We start from the raw sequence: 26908 nt of genomic DNA, 5'->3' as shown, positions 1-26908 counted from the left end.
AGTTCATCATTTTGCTGCGTCAGTAATTATCTCACCTGTTTCCACAGGCAGAAATCCAGAAAACATGACCTGTAGTTGAAGGCTGGAGTTGAAAACCACCACCCTAGTATTCATGACTTTTGAGTGAATGGGGTTACTGATCAATAATAAGCATTGTATAATGCTCTGCATTTTTAGCAAACCCCATATGGGCCATGCACGCTTCCGATGAGCGTTGTGGGTGACCAATAGGGGGCAGTCTCTCTTATTACACCTGTCTACTCACAAAGCTGCAGACAGCACAACTTGTTAAGTACTAGAGAGCCCAGACAAATGGCCAAACTGCTAGTTATGTAATAAGGGGAGGGCTGTGGGACTACTAATTTAGAAAGTGGGCATACATTTTAACATTGGGAGATAGTGGAGGTCCCATTTTCAGCAGAATTGTTGTATGCACTATAACAGCCTTTATAAATCTTTACCCTGGTGTTAAGTGGTGGTTGGTGAAACTAGTTGTTCCCTAGACAGCACACTTGCAAAAACAGGCAAAATGCTATTAAAGCTTCCAAAACTTGAACTTTGGGCCTGATTCAGAGCCGCTCGTAAGCGGCCGCTTGTTCGTTCCGGGCGATGTTTGCACAACTGCGCATGCGTACGGTTTGTAATACGCATGCGCGAACCAGTCAGTGCGGCCGAAAATCGTTAGTTCGCTATAAAGCGAATGCCTGCTATTTTGAGTGACAGGAGGAGGCATATGTGGGTGGTAACAGGGGAAGGTGCTTGAAAACGGGGAGTGGAGATCCGAACGCAGGCGTGCTTAAAGGTCAAAACGGGCGTTTTAAGGGTGTGCATAATTAATACAGCAGCGTCATTGACCACGTCACTGGGTTATTTTATAGTCAGAACTGCTCGCAAGATTGCGGTAGGAAAACCAACCACAAGAATAGCGAGCAGTTCATACGCTGGTCGATGTACTCGATTAATCTAATAAATAGCGGACATGATGTAGGATGCGAGCGGCCAGGGGGCGTAGTTTTCCAAAAAACGACCGCATGTTTTGTTCGCTCGTTCAGACCTAGAGGCGTGAACAGACCGCAAAGAGCGAACGGTTAATTTGAATAGCCACCCCTATTTTCTGAACGAGTGAGCGCAAATAGTGTCCGGCTCTGAATTAAGCCCTTTGTCCCCAGTAGGTGCATGAGCAGAGTTTACAAATATTAACTACAGATGTGTCCTCATACACCGATCCTCAATACACCATGCGGTGCGAGGTGCGACTTTAACCACACAGGAATTAGTTTTAAATATATATACAGCTGCAGAAGAAGCACAGCAGAACTTGGCGAGGAAAAAAAAAAAAAAGCCACGGCAGCTGCAATTTGTATACAGGTTCGGAATCATTCGCAGACAGATATACAAGTGTCACATATCAAATTAATCACTGCAATCTCGTTAAACGCTTTTGTCGCATTGAATTGTGACCAAGACGCATATTGCATGAAAAAAAGAGGCATGGGATATGGCGCGCCAAGAAGGGCTGTTTGCCACAACTGCAGCAAATGAGTATAAGGAAACATTTACAGATGTGTCCACAAATCTATCCTCCGTGCGCTACAAGTCGCGTTACACAATGCGCTGATCATCTTTTTGTGAGACTTTCCCTTTAAATGCCTCTTATTCGCAAAGTGATGCGAGTAGGACGCACGAGCAAGATGATATGCGGTATGCCTATATTCTGTGTGCGACTGCATGCGAAATGCTACGTTACAGTGTCAGCGGCTGTGACGTTGTAACATAGCGTTTCGCATGCAGATACAGCTGCACGAAAAGACGCTCAGCACTACCGAGTCGCACGGCGCTCACGCGTTGTGTAACGGACTTGTAGCACACAGAGAATAAAAAAGTTGCACGGAAAAGACCCTCGGCGCTACCGAGGCACGCCACGGCATGGAGCGATTAGAAGGGTTGTTTACCATGCAGGGAGGCTAGATGTATATACTGTATATGGATCAATGTGACATTTTCTGGACTTGCGAAGAGTTAGCAATCGATTACCAATGTGCTAAAGTGTATTTTCCAGTTGATAAAATCGGCAGCATGAAAACTAACAGGAAGTTTTAAAGATGGGACCAAGGTCAGGGCAAAAATGTTTTCACTGTGAGAAGCTGCAGCCTCTGTGTGATCCCAAATATTCCCCTAGGGCCAGAAATGTGAGCTTGAAAATCAGGTATCACTAATGCTGTTGTTTTGTTTTGTTCTGTAATAATGATAGGGAGTACACTGCTTTTATTACCTGCTCCTTTATGTGAATTATATTCCAGACAGATAAGGAATCTCTGGCTACGATTACCATATAATATCGGGACTTTTTTCATACACGTACTGCCACAATAGATTTCCCAACACTGGGAGCAAGTCAGGTGAATGGGAGTAAGCCATGAATAGAGGAGGAGAGGGGGGGGGAACCAACGTATGGAAAATCTGGCATGGTCTTACAGGGCGGTGTCGTATATACATTAAATCACTTGTTTTTAGTCAACCTAAACTGTACCCACTACTGCATTGTTCTTACTTACTTTGCTAAACCAGGTGCGCAATATAATAGTTCCCAGAGGTGCCCGAAACAGAAATAGCTACAGGCACTTCCTCCCAAACAGGGACCACCTCAGTCCAAATTACCCCTCTCTAAATTGCAAGTGGCAGGGAGGGCTGGGTGGCTTCAGTAGCGGACTGTGGTCTCAATGCCTTGACCCCGAACAAAGGTTAGAGATTCAGGATCTCTTGGGAAATAAAATTAATTAGCCTTTACAGACGCACCTGATTTACTATATTATGCTTTTTTAATAGATTTACTGCTGGAGCGAAATCATTGATTGACAGGGGACGACTCTTCCCCCCAGTAGTAACACAGTTTCACATAGATTAAAGCAGATGTTCAGTATCTTCCATAGGTAAATACACAAAATAAGGACTAGAACCAAGGACTGGGTGGTTTGCATTCATATAGTATGTTCTCAACCGCACGTCAAAAAGTTGCTAAGAGTACACATAATGCTGTGGGGGGGGGGGGGGGGTTTGCACCTTATATCGAAGCAGGTTTCAAAAGGATTTCAATAACCCTGTAAACTAATCTATCATATTTAGAAGTACATTTTTTATTTTGTTTACTCAAATCTTGCTTACCGTAAACTAGACTGGATTAAAATACAGTCATTACTAAATAAAAATTAAATCACATCAGGATAGGGACGTAGGCAATAAGGGGCTGGTCTCCATCTGTATAGTTACACAGAACTGCTATGTAAAATATTACAAATGTGTCCTCATACATTTAGCTTTTTTGCGCAATACAGCAGAAGACGCCCGGCGTGACGTTTTCCTGGATTTTGTATCTTAAATCGCATACAAATTGGCTTATCGTGTACCAAGTACTTAAGGTGCCCGTACACGGTGAGATAAAGCAGCCGATCATGCAGATTGGTAAGATATCGCTGCTATATCGTACCGTGTATGGGCATGATATCGGATAGTGCGTGCACCCGTGGAGTCGTACATCGCACTACCAGATCTTACTGTGCAGGTTCAGTTGATCTGCGGATGCGATGTGCGGTCCCATGCAGCGTTATCTGCGCAGGGGCAGTGGCGGCATATAAGGCGGTCGGCCATCCGATCGTACAACAGTGTGTGGGGACCACCCGATATGCCGGCCGTCCAATCCCCCGTCGCAAGGTGCATAGGCAGCTTTAGAGATAGTATCTTAGGGGTCTATGGTCTATGTACTCATAATCGTGGTACTGCTGCGATTATTATGTAGCCATCTCGAAGGGGAACTTGCAGGGACAGCGGTTGCAGTAACTGCTGTCCCTGCGAGTTATACCCCGGCAAATTGGGACTGCGAGAGAGAGATCGAAAAGCTTAGCTTTTTGGAGTTTAGTACATAGGGGTCAGATCGTAGTCCCCATTGATGGGGACTTCAATCTGCTGCGCTATTTAGCACTTTGCCAGAGACTTCTTTGGAATCTCCTGCATTGTGCTTTTAGTGCATATCTACAATACATAAAATTATGCAGAAACTGTGGTTTCTTCAGAATTTTATATAAAAAACAGCTTGATAAATAGGCCCCTCAGTCACAAAGGAATTGGTATATCAAATAAAGTCGTATATTAAGCATAACAAAAAAACGTGGCGCACTGCATGGCACAGGTCACTCGTGTCTGACCTCTGACCCTTGCCCTTTTTTTACCCAGATTGCGGACTTTTTCCTGTATCTTTTGCATAGGGGGTGGAGCCAGGCGCTGGGTGCCGGGCAGGCAGCAGAGAAGTATGCAAGTTCCCTGCTGTGTTCAGCTTGCGGTACAGATAACCCCATCATCAGATGGCGAATCTGTACCTCAGGAGAGGAACGTAAAGCTGAGCTTTCCGTTCCTTTATGAATCGCAGTAACCATACAAAAGTATGGTGATGCGATTCATACACAAAGCGGGGGTGCCACTGGGGAAGGAAGAACCTTCGCTACGATAACTCCTCTATGAAACGCCAAAAACAGCGAAAAGCCCTGTTTTCAGTTAAACAGCACTTTTCACCGCTTTATGAATAGACCCCATAGTGTACGAGGTCCTCAGGTTTAGTATTTTTGTTGCAAAGGAATTGGTATAAAATTGCGGCTTTAAGAAAAAGTGCCTAGTGCTCAAAGCCGATAGGTAGCAAAGGGCTTGATTCAATTCAACACGGCGTGAATAGCGCCAGGAAGGCGTTCCGGAGCTACTCAATTGACCGCGCTGTTGCTGAGGCGCGAGAATAAATCCGACTTAAGTGCTGGCAGCGCTGCGGTTTTCTGCCTTAGCACGACGCTAACAGCATCGCAGCCGGTACTTTAGTCCGAAAATGCCGGTTACCACAACTAAACGGTGACGGTAACTGCCATCTCCCGACTAGGTGCAAGGCGCAATGGGGACAGTTGAATAGCTCCTTCCTGGCGCTATTCACATTGTGCTGAATTGAATCGCCACCAAAGTCTGCGGCGCTCCGGAAGGGGCTATTTGATGTTAGGTGTATGTGGACACATCTGTATATACACAATAATATTAAGTGTAAAATCATGAACTGGAGCTGGGTTTTCTAAGTAGTAGTACCACATTGCAAAGCATGTACATAAATATGTAGCAATATAATATATAGTAGTAATAAAAAATAATAAAACTAGTCATGGCAATAAAATATATATATATATATATATATATATATATATATATATATATATATATATAAATAAAATTTTATTTTTTTATTTTTCATTCCAGCCTTAATAAAGGACTAAACAGATATTTACAGTTGTATGAAAGTGCACTATGCCCCCCACCTCTATGTGCATCTCCCCCATGCAATGGATCAGACACATGGAAGATATAACATACCCTCTCTCCGGTCACCACATGTAGACCCTCTCTCACTTTGGCGAAGGAGCCCTCTCCCAGCTTCCTCCCGATCAGGTAATTGCCCACTCTCTTGGTGTGCTGGAAGTTGCGGAGGGTCTCCCGGGACACGGTGCTCACACAGGCCGGCAGGAAGGTGTCCTCCAGTTGCACCGGGGGCTTCTCCCCCAGCAGGAACCTGGGGGGAGATTCGCTGAGCCCGTCCCCAGCTGCGGCCGGCATCCTGGGGGGGACACAGAACAAGACAAGTAGCGATCAGCCCCAGTCAGTGAGCAGGCAGCAGCCTAGCAGCAGCCCTGAGTAACCCCAGCAGCACAGGGGCAGCCATGCAAAGTCAGTCTGTGGAGGTTGCAGCAAAGTGACAGGGCAGTGTAATGTCCAGCAACTGCAGCCATGCAATACAATGCTCCCTCCTTTTTATCAATGGAGTAGATGCTACTATAATGGGAGTGGGTGGCTGCACATGATCCCAGCCTGGTAGTAATCCCAGCAGCAGCAGTGGGAATGAATGCACAGCACAGCCAGGAGTATTGGGAAGGGACTGGAGGAGAGAGAGGCAGGGACTGAGGCTCTCCCTGTGTCTAAAGCCTCATTCACTCAGAGAAGTAATTTAATCCCATCACAGGCGGCGGGAACAGATGTGATCTGAGTTACACACACAGTGCTGTAGTGCAAACCCCTTTTAAAATCCTTCCCCCCTCCTCCTGCTCCTGAGTCCTGCACTCAGCTCAAAAGCCTCTCTCTGCTTCCTCCAACACACTCTCCTACTGAGTCCTCAATCCCTTCTATAGTTCTACTAAATATATAAATTACAGTGGTCAACAGAGCAGTTCCAGTGTAGAAAGTGCAAGCAGGTTGATAATATATATATATATATATATATATATATATGTATATATAATTTATGCCAACATAAATGTGTGGAGTGAAAAGAAGCCAACATATTTATTTTTTCTCATTCTAGAAATAACCCTGATTCCTGCAAGAACAAGTGACGCTTTGCTTTGTCTCCACAAATAAATGTAACGTGCAAAAGGAACAGGCGAGATGGGTTCATACTTCATACTATAAATAAAAGTGGCAGTCGCTTAGGTGGGTAGATGAAGTAGTAGTTGCCCCGCTAATTCCAAACGCTTGCCTTTGTTTTGTTCCAGGCCTTTCTCGGGGGGGGGCTTGTGGCTGCAGAGCGCCGCTGTGATTTACCAGCTAATTGTACGCAGGCTTCATTTTTATAGGCCCCTGTCTACAAATATATACCACCGGCTGTGTGATCGTTTTATTGCTGTGGCGTGGGAGCTTGTGTGAGACTTAAGTGCAATGCTGTGGCGAGTTAAGTAGGGCCAGCAATAAATAGATATGTGGGGCGAAATCTTTTTCTTTTTTTTATATATATTTTTTATATATTTATATTTCATACGGCTCAGCATTCCTAGATATCAACTACAGGCCACCCTGTCTATTTTTTCTTTAATGTGCGTAATGCAACCATGCTCCAGAAATAACCACTACAAGTAACGTGGGTGCTTTAATCCAGTGGTTTCCTGTTAGATGGCCACGAATGCTGATTTCATTGGACTGCATGGCACTTAAATGTGGTGATGGGTCATGTTAATGCTGATCTGACTAACACCATATATTGGTCCCAAGCAAATACGCATCTATGCAACCAGTCTGTCTATATGTACTCAATCAGCAGATCCTGCCCATATGCAGCATTGGGTTTGATATGTTCTATACATTGCTAACATTATTTTTGTGCAGGACATTACTAACCCCCCCCCCCCCCAATGCGAATAAACATCTGAAATCAGTCTAGAAGTCAGTAAAACTAAGGAACAAAGGATGCAGTAAATTAAAATGCATGAGATTGCACCTCTATAATTAGCGTGCAAATACAGAAGTGATAGGCAGTCTGTGGCTGCCTTTTTAATTCTTTTGTGAAGATGCAGCTTTTTTTTTGTTGCTGTTGTTTTTATTTAACATTGAACCCCACTGGCATTGTACACAGTGGGCTTCTTTGATCATTAGTAGACCCAGCGGAGGACAATACTTGCCTCTCTGAGCATGCTTTACTTATCTTAGTGGGGCAATGCTATTCCGTTGTCAACTGTTGCTTTTTCTCAACCAAAAGGGTCAAAAGTGTATTACGCCTAATCAATAATGGTGCTAGAGTCATTTGTGCTAACACAACCTACTATTCACTAAGGTCTAATGAGCATTTACACCCCTGGTTATTTTGTTTTTAAAGTGTACTTGTCGCCTAGAAAATGTGGAAACATCGGGGCCCGTGTGGAACAATTTATTTTTTTTTTTTGCTGCGCCCACCTCCCTCTCAGAAATGTGATGCTGGCAGCTGCACAGAGATGGCAAAAACGGTGGCAGCGTACCAGAGCCTTTGCTGTCTTCTGCACACGCCGCCATATTTCTGGCGATCTCTTTGGAGATATGAGGCCCGGCTGCCTCGTGGTTGTGCCTTGTTCTTGTTGCAGGGTCCTTCTTGTCTCAGGGATCCGTGTGCACCGCACACCCTGCATCCAATAGGAGGAGGTCCTATTCCTGATTAACATGAATCAGTGATCACAGCGGAAAGGCTGTAGACATTGGCCATGCTGCACCAATGTCAGAAATGCGGTCAAACCCCCGATAATGCAGTCTTTGGGGGTTTGACCGCATTTCTCATATGCACCAAGCCCCAGAATGGATGCTTGGATGCAGTGGGCAACGCCTTCTTCAGATGGTGTTGCCCAATAGAAGCCTATGGGCTCCTATTTGCGGCTCCACCCTGAGAAGGATCCAATCAGATCCCTCCCAGCACCCACGAGGTATGCACGTCTCTCTGCGCATGCGCAGAAGGAAGCCAGAGGGACTCCTGGGTCCCTCTAGTAGTCCCTTACTTGCAAAAGTCAGCTCTTACCGAGAAAGCTGACTATTGCGTTTTCCATCATGCATACCGGCGTCATAAACGCCGGCATGCCTGCGATGAGTGTCGAGATGCATCATCATGCATCCAGACCATTATATTTTTGATAGTAGAGTAAAAGCGGTAAGCAGCTAAAGGGCCCCATACATCCGGCCGTTTCACCGGAACTGCCGGTCGTTGGGCATCGCTAATCCATTGGGACATTTCCTCATGTTAAAAAAACCCTGATTTGACGATCCTGATCATATTTTGGTCAGGATTGGCATATCAGGGAAATCCAACATGTTGGATTTCACCGATTCCCCAGAGTATGGCAATCCGGGAATTGCAACAGTCGGTCACTGATGTATGGGGCCCATTATTTCTGATAGACATGAGATTGTGAATTGAATCCACCTCCTTAATGTTTTCCTGTGTTGCTGTTGCTAATTAATGCTCATTAATGTTCCACAGTCTGTGTTTACTGGTGGAGACCCCTATGTTGTGCCTAAGCACCGGGTCAATGGCCATGTGATGGTACTTTGAACGCTAATTCCAAAACTGTGCGTGTGTGTAAACAGTAGGATTTAGGAATGTGTTGAGCAAGAACCCCGTAACACCCCCTGCACATCATAAAACATTTGCACGTGTGTGCAGACGTGTTGGTCTTGTTTTGGTATAGAAGCCATTCCAGGTTTCCTGGTTGAGTTTTGTTTGTGAGAGATCAGAGATCCATCTGGTTTGTGCTAAGTGAGAAAGATGCACTACACTACAACCACATAAGGTCATCAGGGTTTTGATGTATGGCTTGAATACAGATGTTGAACAATTGGAAGTGTACGTTTCAATAGCACATAAAAACATGATGGAGAACAGGCATCTGGAGACAATACGTAAGGGTTCTCGATTAGCATTTTCAAAATATAACTCTTCAATAGCACTGAATGGAAACTAGTTATTTGATTAGTCCCAGCAATTTTACATGAGAATATAATTTCAATATTTTATATATAATAATATTATTACAACATTGTTCTATTTTTTTTGGTTTATTTATGGTGCAACAAAATGTATGCGGCACCCTGCAGCATATGGACAAAGTCATTTATAGGGTCAAAATAGTTTTAGAGCAAATACATTTAAAATCTCAAGACGTTCATAGAGGGGATGCAATCATAATACCGACCGCAAGGTTTCCGGCGTTTAGAATGCCGGCGCCGGAATCCCAACACCTGTCAGAATCCCGGCGCCGGCATTCTGACTGCCAGCATCCCGAAGGTAAGTACTGGGGTTAGGGGGAGCATTAGGGGTTAGGCACTAGGGGGAGGAATAATGTTAGGCACTAAGGGGAGAGGGTTAGGTTTAGGGTGCGGGGAGGGGGAGGTTAGGTGGTTTAGGCATCGGGGTGGGAGGGGTAGGGACAGGAGCGCCGAGAGGGGGGGAGCGGGTACAGATTACTGAGGGGCCCGGATCCGGCGCCAACCCCCCCCTCCCTCACAGCAGCCCAGCACACAGCGTGTGTTGAGCTGCCGTGGAGACTGCGCAGTCTCCTATGCCTGTGGGGGGGAGCGATCACACTGATCGCGCCCCCCCCACTGGCTTTGCGCCAGGCTGAGGGGGCTCAGAACGCCCCCCCCGCAAAACTTTTTTCTTTCCGAGAAGGGGGCATGGCCACGCCTCCCACGATTAGGCCATGCCCTCTATTACCCGGGCCCGCTGCAGCTCTCGGCAGGCCTGGGTAGGGAGAGGACTTAGGATACTGACCAGCAGGTGTCGATAACCTAACCCTGTCGGGATGCTGGCGTCGGGTTTTAACTGAAAACAACACAACTGAATCCTGACTTTTTTTAATGGTTTTATTGCACAGGACACTTCCAGATTTTATCACTTAGACCTACTTAATTTAATTTTTTTTTTATGTTATTAAGATGCAGTTCAGCATTAGGCGGAATCCTTAATAAAACAATCCGGTGTTGACCTTATTGGTACAATACAGTGTTGATGCATCCTTATATTTATATCAGCCTTGTAACCAGTGCATGAAGGGATGCATTCTCCATGATAACTGATTACTCTCAACTTTAAACAGTATAAATATCCATCAAAACCCCATTCAGATATTGTCAAAAAGCCGGGAATTTGCCAGGGCACGCCAAGTCGACCCAGGTCCTGCTTAAGTCTGAGAGGATCAGACCTGGTTTGACAGGAGTGGGTCTGCAGTCTGCTACCCTGCAATTCACCAGGGTTATTCCCGGGACTTGCAACCGGCTTATGTCTGAATGGCACATGTGTGAAAGGGGTTCTTAGGCTGGGACCCGGGTTACACCCGTGCTGAAAAACCCAGGTCGGACCCATTTATACCCCTTTTACACCATAGCTAAAACCCGGATTATCGCGGGGTTATCCTGGGTAGCTCCTTGGTGTAAAAGGGGCAAGGGTTGGATTCCCGAGTCGAGTAACCCGGCAATTCAACCCAGGTGACAAGCTGGGTGTAACACTGGAACGATCCGTGAAACCCTGCAGTGTACATGAATAACCTGGGTCATCCAACCTGGGTCCCGTTTACAGCATGGGAACTTCCGTTATTTTCGGCGCTTGGATATGATGTCATCTCCAAGCTCTGGGAGAAGTGTTCGACTCCACCCGTGTGCAGTGTGAACGGCGGCGATCCAGCAATAACCTGGACTGGCGCCGCAGTGGAAAAGGGGTATGTCCTGAGTCTGACCCGTTTTAGAACTGGGTTACAAATTTGGGGTCAGACACTGGATTTCGGTGGAAAATCAGTATTATTTGCAGGGGCGTATGTCTGGAAGGGTTATAACATTCACAATTTCTATTTTATTTTATGAACTTTTAGTTTCCTGCTGAATAATGCTACATATACACTGATGTTAAACTTTTGAGCTTAAGACATACTTCTAAAGGAAAAGTTAAGTGTGTGTAAAACAAATGCAAACGTCAATGTGTAGTAAAGTATACATCGCCTCACTCAATAATACTTTAGCACAGGGACTGTGAGAAAACTCATTATTGTTGATCATTTGTGAAGTGCAAGGTTCAGCTATATACATGAGCCCTCCCACCATGGGATGCGTCGTTAATGTGTAAAAAGCCTTAAGGGTTGGGGGACGGTGGACCTGTTCCAAGCAGGTCAGCCAACTAAATGGAAATGCACTGCACATTTGTTTCCCTAACTCAAGTTAGTGCTTGTGCCCTGAGATTATCATCTGGTTTCTGGCTCTAATGTTATTGACTTTACAGTTTGAGTGATGGCAAAAAAAAAAAGATTCAAACACAAACTCTATGTTGTACAGTATGTCACAGATAAGGGATATACATTTGCGTAGAAAGCTAGAAGTCTAGCGTTTAAAGTTGTGTTTAGTTCCAGACACTTCGCTTGCACATTAAAGCGTGTGATCGCGCTTGTCGAGCGACACAGTAACACTGTTCGGGTGAGAATTCTAATAAACCTGCGATGTGTTATGTAGTACATTCCATTCCACCGCTGAAATGTTAATTGAGAATGCGATTTTATTATATTATGTCTGATAGTGGCAGTGATGCAGCCATTGCACAATCGATGGTTATTTAGTGCACATGTACAACGAAGGCCAGAAACTTGCGCAAAGGAGCCGTGCTGCAGACAAAGCTTCCGGGTGGCTACAGCTGAATGGATGTAATTAAACAGAGGATGAGCCATTGGAAACAAGAACGTGCCTAGGTGGCACATGCATTGCAGACTAAGATGGCATGACTTCAAGAGTCTGCAATGGTCGATGGGTTGAGTTGGGTATATTGGGGTGATTTCTAGCTAAGTGTGGACTGGGCGCTCAAGAGCTCATTGCTTTTTCACTATAGTGGAAAAACAACATTTAATTTTGCAGGGCAGCTTTATTTAAATGGGAATATCGGTTGAAGAGACATTCCTTGCTGTAAGCTTCATAATTTTATTGTGGATGTGACTAAACTTAATTTACTTTTTTCTTGGGCTCCATTGTTACTAGTAGACTTTACATCTTGGATTCAGACATCCTTACCTAAAGAATATGGGGGTCATTCAGACCCGGTCGTTAGCGCTGATGCGCTCGGACCGGGTCGATGGCCCCCCACAGAGCATGCGCACGATGGCGCCGGCGCCGTCGTTCGCATGCATGAGACCCGCTACGACCGACAGCGCCGGTCGTAGCGGGTCTCGATCCAAAGGGGGCGAGCTGTCGATGTTGATTGACAGCTCGCCCCGTTTGGAAGGTGGGCCGGGGGGGTGGCAGCCCAAACGGAGGCATTCCCATGGGAACGCCTACCGTTTGGGGGAGGCCCCACTGATATCACTAGTGATGTCAGTGGAGAGCTTCCGGGTCAGACAGAGCCGGGTCAGACAGACAAGGGAGAACCTACCCTAGGGTCTCGTCGTAAGCCCCGATGGTCGCGATGGTCTATGACCATCGCGACCATCACCGGAGCGGTCGTTAGAGCTGTGGGTGTTAACCCACAGCCTAACGACCGCAACAGAGGCGGGCGGTCAGGATGCAAGCGGCCGCCCAGTTTCTGAGCGACCGCTTGCATCCTCCGACCGCCTCTGAATGAGGCCCTATATCTCTTTTTTGTCTTTACTGATTACAATAGCTAGAAAAGCTATATTGCAAAACTGGTTATCTCCGAACCCACCATCGATTAGTATGGTGAGAACTGAACTACTTTCTATCCTATATTTTGAGAGGAGGGCTTTAATTGATATAGAAAAAGGGATTGCACCTTCAAGAAATGGGAGTTATATTTGGACTATCTCCCTCCGGAAAATGTGACATATATAATGAAAATATTTGAAAACACTTCGTGGTCATTGATGCGAAATCTTACATAGATAAGTGTATTGTATTATGATATTCAAGCTCTGTTTCTTTTGCACTCGTGAAAGTGTACTGCATTATACTAATCAAAGAGTAACTTTATTTATTTTTTCCCTCTTTCTTTTTATAATTTCTATTTTTTTCTTTTTCTCTATTTTGTTGATATATAATTAAAAAGATGGTATTGGATCTATAGTTTCAAAGTAATTGTACTGTTTGTTACGGTTTTATCATAATCTTTGAATATATTTTATTGTATTTCCTATTTTGTATTTGACTGTATTATTTTTGTATGTTCTGTGCATAACTAATCTCTGTTTTATTTGTTCTTACAATACTAATAGAAATAGTTTTTCAACAAAAAAAAGAAGAGACATTCCTTGCTTTACCAGAAGGCACAAGCCTCTGGGGCATACATGCCTACCCTCCCGGTTTTCGCGGGAGGCTCCCGATGTTTCGGGCAACCCCCCGCACCCCCGGAAGGGTAGGCATTTCTCCCGCATTCTGCCCACTTCCTAAAGAAGTGGCCAGAATGAAGAGAATTCCCGCGGCGATTGCGGGTCTCCGCGTAGGGGGCGGGGCTTAAGATGTGATTATAAATGAATCACGTCATTCGGCCCCACCCCCTATGCAAATTACAGCCAATCGCAGCAATTTTACAGTGAAGGGGCGGGGCTTAATGACGTGACTTGTCAGGCCCCGCCCCCGTTGCCATCTTCCTGCCTGAGATTTTAGAAGGTAGGCAACTATGCTCTGGGGGTGATGTATCAAGGAGTGGGCCAGTGGAAAAGTTGCCCATGGCAGCCAATCAGCTTGGAGGTAACATTTATCAAGTACAATCTATAAAATGATAGGTAGAACCCCCATATTCTCCCTGCAAAAGGGCTTGAATTCCCTAGAACCTGTAACATAGAGTCTTGTCCCAACACTTCCTGATTCTTCTAATACTTCTAATGGGACGCACCTTGCACCTTTGCATTTATAGGTGAACTTTGACCAATGTAATAAATAAGCTTCAAAGACAACATATGGGACACATGAAAGAAAGACGGCCTGATGCTTACGTACATGAGTGAGGCTAAACTGAGAATTCGGAAGGATCTAATTTCTTATTATATCTATGGGCCTGATTCAGCCCGGATCGCAATTGCCACCGCGTACGCAGGTCGGCCGATTGTCGTGTACTGCGTATGCATCGCACTTAGTGTGCGCGGTGATCGCACTGCGATTACGCACGCAGATGGGAAACCATCGCAGAGTGAGTGACAGCTCGTGAGCGTTTAGGGGTGGTGACAGGGGGAGTGGTTGCAGAAACGAGGGCGTGCCTGTCCGTTTGAACGCCGTTGCGTGGATGTGCATAAATTAGCCACTGCGATTGGCTTTGCGTGCGGCGAGACTTGCAGTTTCTTAGACAGGTCAGAGCTGCTGTAATTGGACGTGAGGGGCCGATGTCACAGATGTATACGCAGGACTGTGGGCTATTACGGATGTGAGAAAGCAGTAGTGGGCATCTCTATGCTGCCTGAGCGGTGGCGGACATTAGCATATTGTCGCAGCTTCATTGTGTGCTATTACGCAGCTGCGATCGCAGTTGTGATCCGTGCTGAATCAGGCCCTCTGTCTGTAAGAATGTAGTGACAGACAAAGGCGCGTGTAGCAGAGAACAACAAGCTGGATGTATGATCTTTGTATCATGTAGGAACATGTTGCAGATATGTTTTGTTTGCTGTGTCTCTTGCAGTGAGCATTTGTCTGTCATGTTTTAATGCTGCTGACCACAGACCCTGCGTCATTCTCCTCTGGAGCAGCACCGGGTAGAGCTACATACAGGGTCACACAGCTGCTGGGGCCGGGCCCCCTGTGTAGCTGGTACTCACTAGAAAAGTCTCTGACGATTAGAAGCGCAATATGGCGGCTCCCACTCCCAGTAAGACAGTGATACCTAAATAATAGATATTTCTCCTATTGAACTTGTATTGTAGTATTTTGTGGTGTTCTTTTCTTAAATAAAAAAATAATGTTTTAGTGCATTTAACATGTAGCTGCAGTAATTGACATTCTTTATCATAGATTATAACAGCGATACACAATGTCCTACCGCAGCAATTTACCATGTCAGGGCACCCGTGTGAGATGCATCCCCAGCCCCACGCTCTGCTGTGAGGTGCATCCCCAAATCCCCACGCACTGCTGTGAGGCGCATCCCCGAATCACCACGCTCTGCTGTGAGGCGTATCCCCGAATCCCCACACTCTGCTGTGATGCGTATCCCCCAGCCCCACACTCTGCTGTGAGAACATCACCCAGCCCCACACTGTGCTGTGAGGCACATACCCCATCTCCAAGCTCTGCTGTGAGGTGCATCCCCCATCCCTACACTCTGCTGTGGGGCGCATCCCTCAGCCCCACATTCTGCTGTGAGGCGCATTGCCCATCCCCACGCTGTGCTGTGAGGCGCATCCCCCAGCCCTACACTCTGCTATGCGTTGCATCCCTCAGCCCCATGTTCTGCTGTGAGACGCATTCCTCAGTCCCACACTCTCTAGTGTGAAATGCATCCCTCACCCCCACGCTCTGCTGTGAGACCCATCCCTCAGCCCCACGCTCTGCTGTGAGACTCATCCTACAGCCCCATGCTCTACTGTGAGACCCATCCCTCTGCCCCATGCTCTGCTGTGAGACCCATCCCTCAGCCCCACGCTCTGCTGTGAGACCCATCCCTCAGCCCCACGCTCTGCTGTGAGACTCATCCTACAGCCCCATGCTCTGCTGTGAGGCCCATTCCTCTTCCCCATGCTCTGCTGTGTGACCCATCCCTCAGCCCCACACTCTGCTGTGAGATGCATTCCTCAGTCCCACACTCTCTAGTGTGAAATGCATCCCTCATCCCTACGCTCTGCTGTGAGACCCATCCAACAGCCCCACGCTCTGCTGTGAGACCCATCCCTCCGCCCCACGCTCTGCTGTGAGACCCATCCCTCCGCCCCATGCTCTGCTGTGAGACCCATCCCTCTGCCCCACACTCTGCTGTGAGACCCATCCCTCTGCCCCATGCTCTGCTGTGAGGCCCATCCCTTTGCCCCATGCTCTGCTGTGAGACCCATCCCTCTGCCCCACACTCTGCTGTGAGACCCATCCCTCTGCCCCACACTCTGCTGTGTGACCCATCCCTCAGCCCCACGCTCTGCTGTGAGACGCTTGGCTGACTACTATAGTGAGATATTGAGAAGGAACCAGAATTTTGTTATCAACTTGGACACAATGATATTTGCTTTGCACAGGCAGGAAGCAACAATAAACTACTACACATGCATTTGCAGTATGTAGAACACACAAGGCTGCCTTTTAACAGATAATTATCCTCTCTTTAAAACATGTAATTGAGATATTACAGAGAACAAATGGCTCACAATGTACTGTAGGTATAAATTAATTCACATTAGCTTTTCCAGGGGAAGCTGCATGTCAGATAGAATTGTAGTTCTGTTGCTTATGAAAGATTACTCTTTAATTACCTGTGTATGAGAAATAAACTAATTAATCTGGACGAGTTCTTATTTTAAGTTTGTTTGTCAGTTTCTAAATGTGGAAAGAGAGCAGATCTTAATTACACGTATAAGCTAATTTCAGGAGACAAACCATAACCTGTGGTAGATAGAAGTAATTTGATTCTCTTTCCAATGGCAGGATCATTACTGAGTGTTACCAGCTGTTACAACACAGACATTTGACATGGGAAGAAGGCTCCTATGAGAATTCCCAGCTAGGGTATACTATCATTTGTAGTCTGTTATGTTATATTAAGCTATGTCTACACACTGACCCTTTTTGCAGGAGTGCTGAGATTACCTGCATGCCTAAATATAATTAGGTGTGGATGTAGCCTAATAGCCACAGGTTTCCCTTCTGGGTAAGACTCATCCTTCTCCTGCAACGCTTTGGGCATAGAACCTAAGTGAATATTTGAATATGTCGTAAAGTGAAGTTGATCAGCCCAATATAAAGATTGCTTTCTGATTTTCAGGAACAAAGAATAATACTTCATCATCTAACTTCTGCACAGGAAGCATGTCTGTAATATAAGGATATAGGGCCTGATTCAGCAAGGATCGCTATTCTGCTAGAACGCATGCACTGCAGGTCCTAATATTAGCAGTGAAATGCAAATGTTTGCAATCGCATTGTGATCAAATTTTAACATAAGGACTTCCACTTCCCCTTATACACAACCGTATACTTGGACAATATAGCGAAATAATCGGTAACATCGGACCCATACACACAGTTAAGGCAGGTCAGACCTCCCTCAGGAATTGCTAACTTCAGGTCACACTATGAGGCCTCAGGCTGCGTATGGTATTGCAGTGGATAATTTATGCACGCCCCTGCAACGCCGTCCCAATGCACTGGCACGCCTGCGTTCGCCCGACCAACCCCTGTCACCACTCACAAACGGCACTTCCTGTCAATCACTGTGCCAGGGGTCTGCGTAGCCTCTGCAAACGCATTTCCCATCGCAAAATGCTAGTTCGCACACTGCGCAGTGCTGAAAACATCGGCCGAGTGCGTGCGTTCTCTCCTTTGCGTTCCTTGCTGAATCAGGCCCATTGTCTGCCTCATAAGCAGAGCCCTATGATTTTAAAACCACTTGTGTTCTCTAGTTTTCTTCATGCCTCAACTATACAGCCATCTAGTGGCATGAGGTGCACACTACAATGGTTTTGTAAAGAATCTATGTCATCATTAGTTTCTGTCAGAGATGGGAGAAGTTGCTGCACAATTCTGCACATATCGGATTTCACAGCACGCAGAACAGACAGATTTGCATAGGTGTGATGCAAGGTTTTGTTGCATGGAATGGCATTCTGCACTCTGTTCATACTTTTGGCTGGCAGGTGGAGAAGGGGAAGCCAAGTGGATGATGCGGTTGGGCATGGCGCAGTCAAATGAGCGGCATGGGGGCGGGGCGTGGTACAGGCTAGTGGTGGTGCGGTGTAATCAAGGACCCGACCCTTCTGTACAATGCCGTGGCTACTGTCATTGTAATGCGTGGGTGGGACCAAGATTCAGCATCATCAAGCCTCCCAGAGGCAGAGCAGCCTCCAGGAGACTTGACTAATTTTCTGGGCACCCTGGAGAGACACCCAAGTTTCAGGAGGGTGCTAGACGTTCTGGGAGAGAAGGCAAGAATAGTTCCTAGAGCGTCCTAGGGAAGCCTGCCTGGGCAAAACTGTCAGGAACAACCTATTGACACTCCAGGCGGCTCTACAGGCCATAGGGCATCTGCATTTGTGCCCCTGTGCCCTGCATGGGCAGACTGACTGAATGTGACAGGGGCAATTCCACGCCGAACACTTAGGCCTTGGAAATACTTGTGGAATTTCACAGCCCAAAGTACAATTGGGCAAATTTATCTGGCTTTGAAAACTGTGCTCATCTCTTGTTCTCTCCATGTTCTACGAGGCATACCGTTAATGCTGTTACTTCTTTATTGCCGAAAGAACTATCGCAGGCAGGCCTCTATTGCTGCTTAGAATACTGAAGCCTTTTCGGAAAGAATAGAAAGGCTGTTAAATGTAGAAGACTTGCAGAACGTACAATACAGAGGACACAAAGGGGAACTGTTTATTTTTTGCTACCCAGCATGGAATGATTTCATACTTATTTACAGCAGATGAATAATACACAGCTGTACTCATGTAGCCCTTTGAGAAGCAGCTTGGAAAATGTAAGTTAGTATTACTGAGTGTGCCTGTACAAAATCACAGTCATTTCTATACAGCACAGCGGAGAATTATAGGACTGGGGTTATTTTAGAAGAGCGCAGCCCCTGACGTATATATCCACTCTGAAATAACAGGGCACACGCTGGGCAATCCACTGGTGATAAGGAAACATGGAATCCCAGGGAAAGTGGATGAGTTACTGGAGACAATAGCTCTTTTATGACTATAAAACATTGTGTTGCAAATATTGTTATAGCCAGTGTTCTGGTGCAATTTGTCCTAGTCTACACAAGATTTGCTGCAGTATCTAAGTATGGCGTAGCACACTGTCATCCATGTGTACTAACTAACCAGGATCTAGTACAGTAATAGATGTGCTACTCACGTGTGTGTACTGTGTAGGCACTAAATGATCGCAGGGTCCCCCAGAATGCTAAATTATATTTACACATCTACACTCTACTATAGAGGCGTAACTGGGCAGTCGTACCTAGGCAAAATTCCAGGGCCACCGAGAGCTGAACGGGGCCTGGGTACTGTGGGGAGGCATGACCAAATCTGGGAGACATGGCCACACCCCTTCCAAAATAAATAACTAAACGCCGCGCTGCAGAGTGGTACATTTGTCCCCCTCAGCAGCATTGCAACTGGGGACAGCGGCTGAACCTGGCCCCAGACTCTCTGCGCCCCTGGGTGCGTCAACGCAACTGCTAGACGTATCATTTGCACCTAGTATAGGGTATACTGAGGATGATAAGCAGTAGCAAACCACTTGCGCATACAGATGTGTCCTCAAACATTTAGCCTCAATACGCCATGCAGCGCAACTTGCCTGACATGAGTGAGCCGACAGGTTCCGTGCTACTCTGCTAGCGTCGGGGGTATTTTTTTTTTTTTTACGAAAATGTGGCTAAGTCACATTGCAACGTGACTAGGACGCACCAGGATGCTGATTCATTTGATACGTGACAATTGTATATCTGCGTGCAACTGAGTCTGTAAACGGAGCTTGGCGTGGGAAAAAAGCTGAGGCCGCTGCATCGTAGCACTTTGCGTGCTGATTGGGACACTCAGCCGCACACAGGTATACAAGTGCCGCATTAATTCAGCACAGTCTCCTGGTGCATTGTGACTTGGACGCATTTTCGGGGGAATAAAAAAAGATGCAAAAAGACACCTGGCGCTAGCAGAGTCTCATGGGACCAGGTGTGCCGAGAGGTGCTGTTTGGCGCGACTGCAGAAAAGACGAGTGAGGACACATCTGTATACAGTATACATTTTACCCAGGCACACAGTTTTAAAATGCCGTATGCACAAGCTTATATTCATCTGTGCACAAGTCCCAGGGAGAGATGTCTCAAACCTTTTAGCATTTTATATCATGCTCTTGGTAAATACTAGCTGGAAGCTGATTGGTTGCTATGGGCAACTTCTCTATGCTTTAGAGCAGGGCTTCTCAAACTCTATCCTCAGGCCACCCTAAAGGTGCGTATCCACTACTAGATCTTGGAACGACAGTACGATTACGTCATTGTAATTCGTACAGTCGTTCCTGATCCCCTGTATTGCCTACACTGAACGACATATCCCTCCCTCATCTCCGAAGATGGCCAATCTGTCGTTATCGGCATTGATGTCGGAAACTACCAGCGGTGGAGTGCGCTTCGCTGGTCGTTTCCAACATTTTTGTGTCCGATTCATGCACGATTGATGAGCGATTAAACGCTAACGATAAAATCAACAAGTGGATACGCGGCTTAACAGTTCAGGTTTTAAGGATATCCATGCTTGTGAATGGATGGTATAATCAAAGTGACTGAGGTGCTAATTATATCACCTGTGCTTAAGTATGGAGATCCTGAAAACCTGGAGCTAGGGTGCCTTGAGGACCGAGTTTTGGAACCACTGCATCTCTGAAGCAGGCCCTATAATACATCTGTCCCCAAATGCAATGAGCTGCATCTGTTCACTAGATCAATGGCTTAGAAAATTGTATTTAAAGATCGGACCTATCTTGCCAAAGGACAATCAATGGGACAAACAGGAGCATATCATTATGTACAGTGCGATGTTTGAAGAGTGCGAACCATACTTGCCGACTATTACATTTTCCTCACTGGGAGAAGTCCGGGGAAATGAAGTTAGGGACGGGACCGACCGGATTGCGTCATTAAGCACCGCCCAATCATGATAATTTCCTGCGATTATGCATATTTAAAATAGGGGGCCCCACCCCCAACGCTCGGAACAGCCCATCCCCGCTAATTTTTTCCCCATTCTGCCCACTTCACTAGGAGGTGGGCAGAATGCAGGAGAAGTGCCTACCCTTTCGGGGGTGTGGGGGGTTACCCGAAATATCGTGAGCCTCCCGCGAATTCCGGGAGGGTAGGCATGTGTGGCTAAAACACTGGAAAATTCAACATTGCACCAGTGCAGGGAGAGCGGAAAATGAGTGGTCCCTATGATCTCTATCTCCGCTACTTCCGTAGCATTGAAAGCTAACACTTCTGGGTCTGACGTGGCCGTGCTAGTGCACATGCATATGGGGATACCCGACGGGTAACGAATGGACCCGAATGGGGACAGGGGGATCCCTCTACGCAACCCCGGACTCCCTGTTAGGAAGGAGCAGAGCTTTGAGAACTGGTGCAGTCTGCAGATGGCGTATGTTCCCACAATCAAATTCCGAAAATAATGTCTTTTCGGGGTTTAATGAATTGGGAAATTAGGGGGCCCTCGTGCTATTGTGTGAGGACCACGTTCCTCTTCGGGTTTGACCAGTAAGCAGGAGATTTCAGTGAAACCTTCTGGGTTACCTGTTTAATGAGTGGGGCCAACACTTAAGTTTTACAAAAGTAGGCTGGGGCATCTGATTTGAGACTTGCAAAGTACTTTTCCTGGGCATCGCTGCTGGCAAATCTATATGAAAAAAAAATCAATTTCTAACACAATTATGTTACATGAGATATGTGAAATTGTTCTTTTGTGTGCTACGGGCATGGGAAGCGATTATGCACGATGTTACTTTTGCGCATTTCCATGAGATATCTGAAATTCTGGAGTTAACAGAAAATGTACTAAAAAGAAATACACTTGATTTGATTTCCAAGATATCCTGGCACACGGAGGAAACGATCCTTCTAGTCCTTCTGCTTGTGTCCCTGCCATCATGTTCTGATCAGCCCGCATTGCCTGCAGTCTTGGCACACCTGGCTGTCTTATGCTATGCACTAGCACCGCCTAGTGGGCACGGTGATGAACTTACAGTTCCCCAAGTGCCCTTACTCACTGGTGTCAAGACTTTTACTGTCACTGTTTAACTGTAGTAAAATCATGTACATGGGTATGGAAATTAATCTCATTGGTTACAATGACCCTCATACCTACATACCCATTTGCACTTGTGATCCGAAAGAATTGCGAGGAAACACTGTAGCTCCATTTACTTACATCCGCTGCAAGTAAACGCTTTGGGAGCCAATGGGGCTGCTATTCACCCCATCTGTTAGGAGCAGGAGCGATGGTGAGCTCCGACATATCACAAACATGGTTGCGTTAGCTGTGACCTGACATTGTTGTTTAACTGCCAATATATCAGTGTGTAGGCTGCTAAACATTCACAATGCTCCAATAAACTGTTTTATAATATTGATTGAAAGTATATGCTGAAATAAAGTGACACTCCTTGCTAACTAGCAGATCACAGTTCCCTGCTATCACACTAGCATACAGTCAGTCTACAAGTGTCACGTGATTATCTGTTATGTAATGTCCTAATCTGTCCCGTCTGTGTCATGCGCAGTGGAAGCTTCTTAGTCTTTGTCCCTTGAAACCAGCCCCACTCCATTGTTAAAGTCAGACACACAAGTTCTGCATCACCCACAAAGATTATTACCAAATACATTGAGCAATACGGCACATTGCCCAAAATATACTTTATATCAGGGGTAGCCAACCCTGGTCCTCAAGAGCTACCAACAGTACATGTTTTCCAGGTCTCCTCACAGAATCACAAGTGAAATAATTAGCTCCATCTGTAGATCTTTCCAAATGTGTAAAGGGGCACACCCACTAGACGATCTATTCCCTGTCCAGTCTCTATTAACGATTTCCCCTTGATTTTTTCCATTGAAATTTTATCTTTCAGTCTGAATGATTTGCAAACGATTTGCAAACGATCTTTAATAGATCAAGTGAAATTGACCTGCGTGTTCAGTCGACTGATGAGACGATCAAGCGACCGGCGGGAGCGCACATCGTTGATCGTTAACGACCAAACACTGCACGATTTATAAACGATTTTTAAACGATTGATGATAACGACGTCATTATCGTTCAATCGCCTGCTAAAATCATGTAGTGGATGCCCCCCTTAAGTGAGTAATGACTACACCTGTGCACCAGCTAGGTGGTCTGGAAAATGTAAACTGTTAAGGCCCCCATATGTCTGCGACAGATCGTCGCGATGTAGCGATCCTGCAACCCGGCATCGCAGGATCGCTGAAGTCCAACATGTTGGATTTCACGGATATGCCGATCACCATCAAAAAATTATCGTGATTGGCGGATTGGTGAAATTTAACATGTAAAATTTCACTGATCCTGCGACGAATTGCAGAACATCGATGGCCGCCGGTCGGCATCTCCGACCGCCGGATCAGCGTTTTCCGATCACATTGTGATGATCCTTTGCAGATGTATGGGGGCCTTTAGTAGCTCTCGAGGACTGAGGTTGGCAACTCCTGCTTTATATTATGCTTGATGACTCCAGAAGGTGACTGCTTCCCAAAATTGGTATGCAGCCAGACAGTAGGGGCCCATAGAACCATGTTCCCTCTATCAGTTATGGTCCTTATGGTCAATGAACTCCATAGCAGTGACATGGGCCGCTAGGGCTATAGGAAGGTAATTCTACAGAGGTCAGCCAGGTAATAATTGAGTGTACACATAAGTTTGTACAAAAAAGTGAAGGTGTATGCTCTGTAAGTCAATATGGTGAGCACTGACACAGCGGTTTTCATTGTGATCTATTGGTCCATATTCTGAGGTCTGTTAATGTCTCACATTCTGGCAGTACATAGGCTCTAGGGGTAAATTTACTAAAGTGAGAGTTTTCAGAAATTGAGTTGTTGCCTATAGCATCCAATCAGATTCTACATAACATTTAAAAAGCACCTTCTAGAAGATAATAGCTAGAATCTGATTGGTTGCTATGGGCAACATCTCCACTTCTAACACTTTCACTTTAGTACATGTACCCCTAGGAGTCTAGGAGCACATAACTCAGATATTGTCTAATGAGCAATTCCATTGCCAGACTTGCGCTTGGGCTGATTAGATCAGTCTTTGAAAACTGCACACATATGATGCTAAAACAAGATCCCTGACACATTACAGTTAATTCAGATACCTGTTGCTTTAGCAACGGTTGCAGGCATTCTGCAGGCTTATTCCACATGTCTGGTTTTAAATTCTATTCTACCACATGCGCCATCAGTTGCTGTGAGACACTGATCGGTGCTGCAGAAAATCTTTGCAAGCCCCTACTGTAAACTTTCCGTTCTAGTTATAACCTTCACTTCTGCCACACACTACAGTTCATTCACACTATTGCATCTAGGCACAAAATTGGCATTCAACAGTAGCAACCAATCAGAGACTTCTTCTCATGTCTACCTGATACTAGAGATAAAAGTTATAGTTGCCCTGATTCAGTGCAAAGTTTGCATTTAAATGCAAAGTTCATACATCGGTTCTACTGCCGGGACTTACAATGAGGAGGGTAGAACATGCTGGGGCTGATTGAGATTTGAGAGCTAAGCAGAAAAAAAGGAGCAAATTTGCACCTTGGCAAAACATTTTGCACTGCAGGTGGGGCAGATAAATAAAAGAGCTAGGAGGGCATATCTTCCTTCCTCCTTGCTGATCTCTAAAATTGCACTGTAAAAATAAAGATGTCCAGCATTTGTGGGCTACATGCAAAAACAGCCAGTATTTACCCTGCATGCAAAAAAAAAATAAAAAAAAAATATATATATATATATATATATATATATACACTTTGCATTACAATATGGTTTGTCAAGGTGAGGTTGCTCCTTTTTTCTTTTGCTCCCAAACCTTAACTGGCTCTGCTGCTTGTCCCTGGTTAAAAGGTACAATATTTAAAACTCACACTGAAAACACTAACCAGACTTAAGTAAGTGTTTGCAGAGGACCATTCGAGGGATACTGGTAATGCAAGCACAGGGTCAGGATTACAGCGGTGCCTGCACAACTCACATCTATGAAAATACTGCTATTATTATCATTGTTATAATTGCTAGTAATTATCGTTTTCTAAATGAAGCCAATCTTATGCTAGGCATACACTATACAATTATCTGTCAGATATCTGTCCAATCTGGCTGGTTGAAATTAAAACCTGGTAATGTATGGGAGCAAATGACAATCATCCATTTGCTCACAAACACTGGAAAACAGACGAAAATGGTCATTCAGACAAATTGGTTAAAATTAAAACACACAAATGTAACTAATTTGAACAATTGTTTTTTTCATCCTTTTTTCAATGTTTAAAACCAAATGATCGACTGTCATTTGCTCCCATACATTACCAGGTTTTTATTGCAACCAGCCAGATTGGACAGATATCTGACAGATAATTGTATTGTGTATGCCCAACATTAGAAATCAGTGACAATACACAATAGTCTTAAAAGATGGGGTGTAGTGTCTCATTCAGTACAAATTGGAGTCATGCCATGCTGTCACTAAGGAGAAGACATTACACAGAGCTGGCAACGTGGCACCCAAGAAGTCAAAAAAGCCGAGTGGTGTCATACTGTGAGAAAGCTGAAGCACTGAATGTTGCATTAGGCTGTTCTTTTGTCTAGTCCGTGCACCATTGTAATGTTTGTGCAACTGCGCTTTCGCTGGGTGGGGGCATTGTTAAATATTGGGCATTAGATCTCTGCAAGCTGAAAGCAAGCGCATGCCAATTTAGCTGCCCAGGAGCATGCAATGTCCAACTCATATGCCTTACGTTGCACAGACAATAGTAGGGAGCAGAAACAAAATATTGTGCCACCGTAAAATTCACATGTAGTGCGCATGAACAGGATGACGACATGAAACAGAGAAAGTATTGCGACCGACACAATGTAGCTGAGCAGGAAAATAATCTTGCACAACATCTAATATATAATATAAAAATATAGAGCACGTGATGCCGGATTACTTAAAAAAAAATAAAAAATAATAATAATATAACAAAACTTTACTTGTTGCCCAGTTCATCCTCTTCCACACTCCAGTCCAAGAGTAGCTGTTCTTTTCCATTGTTCTCATTAATGCAAGGTGATCTGAGGGTAGTTAGGACAACCATGTTTTCTGAGATGTGACTAGCTGAGCTGCATCGGTAGATGTGCAGCCCTGTATCCAGCTTCTTTCACATATAAGAAATCCAGATACAGTCAACAATACAATGCTCGATGGCTCTGGTTGGTTAGAAATAGTCACATTATCAACTTAGATTGCACGATTTCCTGCATATTAACAGAGGCCATGTTATAGATCAGGGAAACAGACATTGGTTTCCTGTTGCCTGGCAACGGTTGGATAGAAACACAGGATGGAGACAACAAAATAGTGGGGATATGTACATCGTGATCATGCACAGCGTGAGACAATGAAAGCAAAATAATGGGCACACAAAGCACGACAGCTTTATTGTTCACTGGGAGAGGTGGCAAAATATTGGACTCCATGTAAATAATGATTCACAGCTGCTGATAAATGCTGTGATTTAGTCTTATAATGTGTGCCAGACGTGTAACCTTAAATTCTGAAACACTCCAGGCAAGGGTCTCGCAGGTTATTTTATAAATCAGATGAAGGATTTGCTGCGTCTTGTATGGCTGGGAATGGCTGCTCTGGAACACACGGGCAGCATAGCGTCTCTCTATGACCACTGGCCCCCAATTTATTATTGCAGCATAAAAAGGGAAATTTTACGGATCGCA

At 45.4% G+C, this 26908-nt stretch overlaps 1 protein-coding gene across 1 annotated transcript in view; it reads right to left on the bottom strand.

The window, feature by feature from the left end:
• Window positions 1-26290, bottom strand: part of HUNK (hormonally up-regulated Neu-associated kinase) — a 68705-nt gene extending 42415 nt beyond the window's left edge. Inside the window, exons 1-2 of the mRNA XM_088481647.1 lie at window positions 26168-26290; window positions 5395-5635 (exon numbers count right to left, since the gene is read on the bottom strand). Coding sequence (XP_088337773.1) covers window positions 5395-5635; window positions 26168-26271 — 345 coding nt within the window. The 5' untranslated portion in view covers window positions 26272-26290. The remainder of the gene's footprint in view (window positions 1-5394; window positions 5636-26167) is intronic.
• Between the last annotated feature and the right edge of the window lie 618 nt (window positions 26291-26908).

This window comes from Taudactylus pleione, unplaced genomic scaffold (assembly GCF_031769625.1).
Source record: "Taudactylus pleione unplaced genomic scaffold, aTauple2 ptg000276l, whole genome shotgun sequence".
NCBI lineage: Eukaryota > Metazoa > Chordata > Amphibia > Anura > Myobatrachidae > Taudactylus > Taudactylus pleione.
This window is presented reverse-complemented; position numbering and strand designations above follow the sequence as displayed.